The following is a 9,407-nucleotide window of genomic DNA, read 5'->3' as shown; positions in this document are numbered from 1 at the left end:
TTGCTGCCATTGACCCGGACGTTTCATTTACTTCCTGCAGGAAGGGGGCCGGCTAAGCCTGCCCGCGTACCCGTGCCGCGACTCCGGGCGAACCTACCCTGCCGCGGCCAGACACGCGGCCCGCGGGGCAGCCACGGTCTCAGCAGAAGCCTCCCACCTCCCCCGCAGAGAGCCTGGTGGCAGCGCTTAAGTTTCTGCCCCCTGCGGATGAGGGGAGTGGAAGTGAAGCCGGGCCGCTGCACATGAAGGAAAATGCTGCCACAGCAGAGGTGGAAACGCGCACCCCCAAATCCCCCCCCCCGCCGCCCCGCGGGAGAGACGGAGCGGACACCGCCAACTCCGGGGGGGGGGGGCGCGCGCGCGCGCACACACACACACCCACACACACACACACACAGAGCAAACCCCCCCCCCCGCCCCAAGGGAGCGCGAGACCCTCTGTGATACAGCCCGCGAAATCCCCCCAGCACCAGCGGAGACCCGGTAACAAGCCCGCCCCCCGGGAGGTGGTAACGCATCCCGCCCCCCCGGGGACACTTGAGACAGGTCGGGGGGGGGGGGAAGCGGTCTCAAGGGAAGGACTCAGTCCTGGACAGACTCCCCCGCACCGAGCGCGGACTTTGCAGACCTCGGGCAATCAAACATTGTCAATCGGGGAGGAGCAAGCGGGCGGGGCGTAGCGCCCGGGCAGAGCCCACCCACCGCAGCGACGCGGCAGCTTGGGGGATACGATGTACACGCCCCGGTTAGTGTCAGCCTGACGTCGGACAATGCCACGCAGCCAGAGTGCGGGGCGGGTGGATGCGCTAAGAACCTGAGTCAGAACAAGCCTGCGAGTTTAGCCAGCATGACTTTCGGAGTCAAATTAGTTTTTCTCTTACAGGCTTTTTGTCTTCTTACGATCCACACGCACGGACAAAAGAAAGACGATGCCACTGCAGAGGAAGTTAAAATAGAAGTTTTACATGTGCCCAAAGAATGCAAGCCAAAGAGCAAGAAGGGGGATATGCTTAATGCACATTATGATGGCTACCTGGCCGCTGATGGATCCAAGTTTTATTGCAGGTAAATAACTGTTATATTTATACCATTCTTCTTCATCAGATTTGCCTCTCCTCTCTGCAAATAAAAAATAGGCAAACATTTAGCCTTTTGTTTCTTTTTAAATCTGTGTTAAAGCAGATTTGACAATACTGAATCTGTTCAAAAGGAAAACTTGTATGCAGTGCCCAAAATTACAGTGAGGTTTAGAATTATATAAATGTATATCTAGAGCTATACTTTCAAACCACAAATGCTGTAAATATAATTATATAACATTTAGGCCAAATTAAGCCCCAATCCTGCAAAGACTCGGGTCTTGAAGAAAATTGTATTCATTTAACATTTTGTTAGAAATCAATGTAGTTAAATCAGTGGCACCCTCTTATGTAGACACTTATTTCAATTTAAGAGTGCCATAAATAGTGTAGTTTTCTTGTGTAGACTAGGCACAATGCACGTGAGCAACTTTGCTCACAGCATGTCAAGGTACACACATGCATAAGTCTTTGCCAGATCAATGTGTTAGTTTGTATTCTTCAATAAATAAAAGGAACAACCTTTTGCTTAACCATTATTGTTGTGAAATAAGTTTTGAAGTATGTTAAAAATATTAACTTTTACAGTTTTGGATCCAACAGATATATTAATTCATCAAAAAATCAAAACTTAAAGGATATTAAAGTTTTCCTGATCTTGGCCTTTCTTTCCCTGAGACCAGTGTGGAAGCAGTATGCTCAGTTTAGGACAAAATATGATGCCCGTGGAAGCCCACTACTGGTTGAAATAGGGTAGTGTTGATAGGGGTTTTAGTGGAGATCTAGGTAATTCTATAGGTGAGAGTGGAGGCATTGCATACTAGGGTAACACTTTGCAGTGTGGCTCCAATGGAGACATATTGTCTAGGAGCTGAAGGATTGGTCAGCTCTAGTGTTGAGGAATAAAGCCACCAGATGGATGGCCTGTCATCCTGCATATCCTCTATAATCCACTGTTTTGCAGCTCATTCTGTGTACGGTATTTGTTTTCAGGGGTAGGAGAAGAGGGGAGAGAAGACATTCTGCCCCCACTTGTGTGATTTGGAGAAACTCCGCTAAGGGAAATTACTAGAGTTTTCCTCGCCCAGTGCCCCTCTTGTACGTTCTGCAGAAAGGTGCAATTTTAGCACTCAATTTTTCCTTGTTCTTTAACAAGTCAATGGGAGCTTTTCTGTGTATGCAATTTAGGATTTTTAACCAATTATACCAGAAAAACTGTTAATACTTCAACATAAATAAAAATGGGCAGTTGTTTACTTTTTAATGTACACTTTACTGTGACTTCTTAAAAAATGTATCTAAATAATGTCACACTTTCCAAAGATAGTACTGTATTTAAATGTTAAAGTGATTTTAAAAAAAATATTTTAACACTGACTTTGTTGCTGTCTACTCGCTAAAAGCTTTTTATTGTTTTTGTAGTCGGACACAAAATGAAGGTCACCCAAAGTGGTTTGTTCTGGGTGTTGGCCAAGTCATAAAAGGATTAGATATTGCTATGATGAATATGTGTCCTGGAGAAAAACGGAAAGTGACAATTCCACCATCATTAGCATATGGACTGCAAGGCTATGGTAAAAAAAAAAAATTCATATCTGCTTTTTCTTCTGTCTTTGTTTTCAGATAAATGACAGAAAACAGTGTTGTAAATAATTTACTTGAGTATTGATCATCCAGACTTTTTTGATTGAGGGTTTATTTGATGGCTGCAATTACAGGGCCTGATCCTGCAAACTCTTATTCATACGAGTTCTTACCCACAAACATAGTTCCAAGGAATGTAATTGGGTTGCTCATGTGAATAAGGCCAACTCAAGTATTGGCAGAATTGGACCTGTCATTATAGGTCCATGCTAACAAGCTCTTTCTTTTGCTAGAAAGGAACTTCTCTGATAGGAGCATCACAACTACTAACAGCACCTACTATGTGACAGAGAGAGAGATCATCCTTTCGTTGCTATTATTTGTATTATTGTAGCACGCAAAGTACCCTCTCAGGATTGAGGCTCCATTGTGCTGTCAGTCCCTGATCAAATTTGCTTACAATCTAAATAATACATGACTTATTTTTTGAAAACAAAAACCACAACTGAAAAGCTATCAAAAGGAATCAGATCTTCAACCCAGCACTCCATACACAACATGCTTACAGCTCTTTAATTTCCAGCACCACAGGACAGTTAGTCTCACCCTCCAGCAAGTGCAGTGACGGCACTTACATTAACTCTGCAAGCAACTGCAGTGCTGCTTTCACGGGTGGCTTATTTCACATGAATGAGGAGTTCTATGCTAACAGCAAAGAGCGCTTGGAGAGCAAGGAGAGGTCATAACTTGTGCTTATAATTATATTCCTGTTTGATTTCCAGAGCCTCTAATATCTCTTTTTGCAGTCAGAAGAGCCAAATATAAGAATTTTTGCAAAAGTTCATTTAGGATTGGAGCAGACAAACAGGAGGGGTAAATTGATAGTTATTTTTAAGTGGTCTTTAGATACAACTTTACGAGAAGAACTTTCTTTTGTGATAGAAAATAAAGATGGTTCACTGACAGCCAGAGGAAAAAAATAAGATTTTCAGAAAACTATTGTTTTATAGGAATTTGGGGGATTTAGTTATCTGTTTTTGAGGTTACGAGAAAGGCTTTTTATCATTTAATATTATTAAATATAATGAATTATTAAATATTATATTATTATTATTTCGTCCTATTTATGTACATCCTTATTCCTATTGCATTACATTCATGTTTAATTTCCAAGGTTAGGGTACTGCCAGATTGGCTTTTTAATAAAATTGTTTTTATTTTCACCCAATCAAAACAATATGAGATTCACTACACACCACTGAATTAATTTGATGAAACATTATTTGTTTGAAAACTATCTTGAGACTAATTGAATGAGAAGTTTCATAACTCAGCATAATAATTGTTGCAGTCACCACTATCCCACTAAACGGAGCACAGGAAACCTAATCTGAATGCATGACATTTAGGTATGTAATATATGAGACTAATGGGCTGATTCAAGACTTAAAATCTTATTGTGAAACATTTCAGCTGAATTGACAATATCATATTTTAGTTCTTTATAATCCAGCTTTGTCTGGGAACATGGGGCATTGACTAAACATGCTGCTGCTGTTCTGTGATCACAGTTTGATCGTTTGTTCATGTCAAAATTCCATGAGCCAACTTCTTCCTTGATGTAATTCTATTGAAGGCGGTAGAGTTACACCAAGAAGGAATTTGCATCATTAACCATAACAAGAAATGAACAAATCTTGCCTTGTAGCAACAAGAAAAGTCATTGATATCAAATAAAAAGTACATTGTTAAAATCTAACTTTAGATTTAACTGTTTGTTCTAGGCAGTGCTTGAAGAAAGACTTTTTCCTGCAACATGGTTGTTCTCTGTCTTAGCGTATTCCTGCATGCTGGGGAAGATGACTGTCTAATCTTGACTTAGTCAGGCTGCATGTGGCTCTTTAGGTCTTTACATGTCTTTGTCTCTGGTATGTATAATTCTTAAAATTACTTGCCCCAAAGTCTGCCTAGTTAGCTTATATGAATAAATGTTAGATAAACTTGTTACAAATATATGGTATATATTTCAGACATTTACATAATTGAAACAGTTTAACAAAACACGTTTTGTAGTCAATACTGAAACCTCTCAATACCATTTTATTCATTATCTCAAATAAGAAATATCAGTTTGTTTGCCCGCCACTGTTAAAGAAAGCTGATTTACATTTTAATCTTCAGATCTAATAGGATATGTAGGAACTCAAAAATAAATTCTGATGATAGACTAGCCTACATACTAGCTTTAGGTGAGCCAGCATATAATTAGGATGCAGCTGTGTGTTTAAACATTAACTGCATGTTGCATGGTTTGTCAAATGCATGTTTTGGGCTGACTTTTTAGACCTTATTGATTCACTCTTGTTATTTGTCTACCATGATACAGTAACCCATCTTTGTATTTAATATTTCCTCTACATCTTTGATACCAGAAGATGCTTTGACACAGGAATATTAGAACCTACCTTCATTCTGTCTTCTGGAACTGAGCAGATCATTCCTATAGCCCATTTTTCCTGTGTTGATCAGATGGCTTGGATTCTGTATACTTCAGCCGGTGTTGCTAGTCTCTCTCCTAATTAGTTGCATATTTCAAATTATATTTTATTATTTGTAAATCCCTTAGTAGTAGATGCAGATATATCAAAATGTTTTAGCAGAACTTGGCTGCTTTTATTGCCTGCTTGTCTCCATTTCAGACAAAGAAGGAGTGTGTGTAAACGTTGCATCATTACTACAATCCTTTCAAACCAGACTGTCACTTTTAAAATACAAAGTAAAAACACATTACTTTAGCCTGGCATGTGGAATTGTCAGGACTTCAAAAGAATTGTTGTAAGGCACATTTGTATATACTATTGTGTTTCAAAATGTCTCTTAATGCAAGGCTTCCTAAGGAGGATTTTTAATAGTTTGAGGTATATTTTAAAATTTTTATTTACATCTGGACATTTGGGATGAACAATGTGAATAATATCTTTTCACATATTGTTTCAGAGAAATAGAATGGTTGTAAATAGTGTCTGAAAACATTCGCCTCTGAATATCAGGATTGCCAGTGGAACCCCATCTCATTTCCCTTTTGCCAGCGACCACCTCCTCTGAAAAAGACCCCTGAATCCATTACCTTTGATGTTTTCTGTGGGCTTCCTGGTGGCTAAGACCCCCTGTTTCTCCTGCACTCTGCTGCAGGCTAGCTGGCCTTCTCTCTCATCATGCATTTCAGTGTTTATGCGGGTCTGCCTGCTGCCATCCCCTAAACCCATTAAAGTCTTGGGCTGGAGGCTGCCTCCTCCAATTGTGTAGGAAGAGGAAAAGCAGGAAACACTCCTGTCCAACACCTATACCTTCTAATAGTGAGATGAGCTTAGAGACCTTGGGAGCTAAAAAAATCCTAAGGTGACTCTCCCTCAGCTTTCTACAGCTTGCACAGCAGGGGCCAAGAGAATTTGCTATGGTTGCAGTATGAGGGTCTTTATTATTGGGTTTGGGCACACCTGATGAATAGGGAGCGACCCATGTAGCTGCAAAACCCAAAGAACAGGCCACTAGGCAATACCTCCCTGAAGACAAAGATAAGGAGAGTTGTCCTGGGTTCAGTGAGGGAGAGGATTGCACTGGGTCAAGAATGAGGTAGGAAGGAGTCCGAAAGAAGGACTTAATAGTGTAATATTTAAAGCCAGGGGTCAGATTATTATTTAGGTATCACATAAGTTGGAAAATTACACTATTAACCCATTCCTAATAGATAATAGAAATACTGCTGTATGAATGTATGTACCAGAAGTATGAGCTTTGACCAATGTGACTCCTACAATGTTTTTTTAATATTCTTAGCACAAGGCAAGATTCCACCTAATGCAACATTGATCTTTGAGATTGAACTGTACACAGTGAGTAAAGGACCACGTAGTGTTGAAGCATTTACTCAAATAGACATGGACAGTGACAAGAAACTCTCTCGAGATGAGGTAACGTGAGTCAACTGACTTGGAATAGATCACATATATATACCACTACCAGTAAACCAAAGCATACATTATCCCTGTATGATCTGCCTCTGATTCCATCTTTTACTTATCACTTTGCTATGTGCAGGGCTACATCCCAGATTTACAAGGATGCAACGTTTGTTTCACTCTCAGTGTCTAAAGTCTCCCCTTTTGAGGAATGAGTGTATTGAAATGTGTAGGGTCCATTAGTACATTTAAGAGATTAATTCAGACTCTACACCCACTAAATTCTTGTCCTGTCTGCTGCAACAGCCAGAAAGAGTATCAGTTATGGTTTCATGATAGAGATATTTGCCCACTACAAACTAGTCAGACATCAACTCATTTCACTCTAGCTCAGTTTTCTATTGAAAATATCTTCAAAGGTGTCTAGTCATTGAAGATTTTTACTATGCATTTTTACTTTATAGTGAGAAGATAGTCAGGGAGATAACCATTTCAGTACATTATTTTTGTTATGGAGTTCGTAATGTTTTGTTCCTTTTAGTGTACTTTTGCTCTGGAGTTTCAAGTGTCAGAGCTTTTAGCTGATGTCATTTTATATTTATGATATGAATGCCTATATGCTAGTGTTTATCACGATGAGCTTACAAAAATGAACTCTGAGCTATGTTTAGTATAATGTTTTAAATTTTTTCTTTCAGCTAAGCCATTATTTGAAGCAGGAATTTGAAAGAGATGGTAAAAAACGTGATGCATCAGTTCATGATTCTATTTTAGCCGATATATTTAAGAAGAATGACCATGACGGAGATGGCTTCATATCTGCAAAGGAGTACAATGTCTATCAGCATGATGAACTATAGCAAACTATTTCTAAAATCTCCTGGCTGCTTTCTGTACCCTAGATTTAAAGAATCTCTAAAAAGAACTTTCATTTTGTCACACAATGTTTTACATTTTTTTTTGTAATGGTAAATTTTTATACCTTGTAAGATCAGTGTTAAAAATCTTTCCAGTCACATTTCAGTAATAGACTGTGATATATTTTACAAAAGAAATAAAATTATAAAAAGGCATAGTCTGTCTTGCACAATCCTTATTTCAGGTATAAAATTTTGTGATTTTGTTGGATGTGATTTAGCTGAAATTAGCATCTCTGCCTGACTAAAGCAGAGCACTAATTGGGTGATTCTTCTTGTGTCAGATACAATTAGAATCCTGATATTAGCGCACTCAGAATAAAGGTGTGGTTTCAATGTCACTGCTGAAACAAAAGAGCAACAGAAGGAAGTGGAAAACAGGATTCCGTGGAACACAGAACCCCTATCAAGGTCGAGAAAGATCATGAAAACATACAATAAAGAAAATTAGACAAAATTATGAGGTCTGTTGACATGGGAGTTGAGTAGTGTTTGCTGGGGAAGCTAGGCTCTGACCACACTAAGATGAGAGCGACTGTGGTATTTAAACATGGTTATTCTCTGCAGACTTCTAGCTCAATTTCCTCAAATAGTGTAGAAAGGTATTTTAGAGGCCTTTGCAACAAAAGTATCAAACTAGTACATGGTCCTATAAATTATTTTAATATGGTTCTTAGCCCCTTCAGCCACCCCTCCGCCTCCCAAAAAAAAAGCCTGTTAGAGTCAACAGGTTGGTGATAGACTTACCAATTATGAGCTGAAATGTACTTGCTATAACTATATAAATGCTACTAAAAAATATCTGTAATGCCAGATGCACAGGTGTGAACCATGTGGTTCAGTCATACCAAACTAATCTATGCCTTCTTTACACCCACTGTCCTACCTGAAATACTTATGCTAAGATTTTTGGCGGCGACGCCTCTCGCTGACGCCGCTTGTCAGCGGCAAGCGACATCATTGAGAGTTGTTGCCGCCGAAATTCGGCAGCATTTCGGCGGATGCTTGACCGCTGGCCAGGATGCGGGCACATTTAGATGCCCCCGTGGGCACCATGGCACCGCGGGCACTGCGTTGGGGACCCCTGACACACCCCATTCCCCCTATCATTATTATTTGTCTAGGAGATAAGTCACTCAATGTGTCAACATGTTAAACTCTTTTATGTAGAGGGAAGGTAGGTAGGATGACCAGACAGCAAATGCGAAAAATCGGGACAGTGGGTGGGGGGGCTAATAGGAGCCTATGTAAGAAAAAGATCCAAAAATCAGGATTGTCAGTATAAAAGCAGGACATCTGGTCACCCTAGAGGAGGAAGCAGTACTGTTATGCTGGAAAGCATTAATTGATGGCATCAACCAGTTGCTTGATCTGTACACAATTGCAGAGGTGCTAAAACTTATAACTATCCTAAATTGACAGCACTAGCTCCTTGGGTCCCTACTTTCTCCCCCTTTTGGTTTCTGATTTTCCTCAAAATCTGTAGGATTCCAACCACTGCTGCCTAGACCAATTCCTGAAATTCTGGAATTGAGTAGGTGTGGCATTCAAAAGTTACCACCTTATCTACAGCCAGACATACACAGCAATGCAAAAATGTCAGTTTGACAGCATTTAAGGTCTAAAGAGACAAGCATCATTGTGTTTTATTTGAATGTGTAATCATTAGACTACATATAAATTGTAAGTTTCCACTAAAGTGTGTGCATGCTGAAACTAGCAGCACCAGAATGAAGCACACCTTTTACTTAAGAGAGAGGGAGTTAGAAGGGAGATTAAAATTCTTACTTAAAAATTGCAGCATCAAAAGAGAGCCAAGCAGGTCAGGCAGTCGTGCCTAGCACTGCCAATTTCAATATTCTACACTG

General features: G+C 40.0%; 1 protein-coding gene across 3 annotated transcripts; it reads left to right on the top strand.

Moving 5' to 3' along the window:
* The first annotated feature begins 21 nt into the window (after window positions 1-21).
* FKBP7 (FKBP prolyl isomerase 7) lies at window positions 22-7,688 on the top strand. Of its 3 annotated transcripts, XM_045032123.1 has the most exons (6): window positions 41-130; window positions 197-269; window positions 884-1,065; window positions 2,502-2,653; window positions 6,501-6,634; window positions 7,321-7,688. In XM_045032123.1, the coding sequence occupies exons 2-6, from the start codon at window positions 243-245 to the stop codon at window positions 7,480-7,482; spliced, it is 657 nt and encodes a 218-aa protein (XP_044888058.1). In that variant the 5' UTR covers window positions 41-130; window positions 197-242; the 3' UTR covers window positions 7,483-7,688. The 3 variants fall into 3 exon arrangements, with proteins under 3 accessions (XP_044888059.1, XP_044888058.1, XP_044888057.1); XM_045032124.1 differs by having other exon boundaries at window positions 22-269; XM_045032122.1 differs by lacking the exons at window positions 41-130; window positions 197-269 and having other exon boundaries at window positions 495-1,065.
* The last annotated feature ends 1,719 nt before the right edge of the window (window positions 7,689-9,407 follow it).

The sequence above is a fragment of the Mauremys mutica genome, chromosome 10 (assembly GCF_020497125.1).
Source record: "Mauremys mutica isolate MM-2020 ecotype Southern chromosome 10, ASM2049712v1, whole genome shotgun sequence".
NCBI lineage: Eukaryota > Metazoa > Chordata > Testudines > Geoemydidae > Mauremys > Mauremys mutica.
This window is presented reverse-complemented; position numbering and strand designations above follow the sequence as displayed.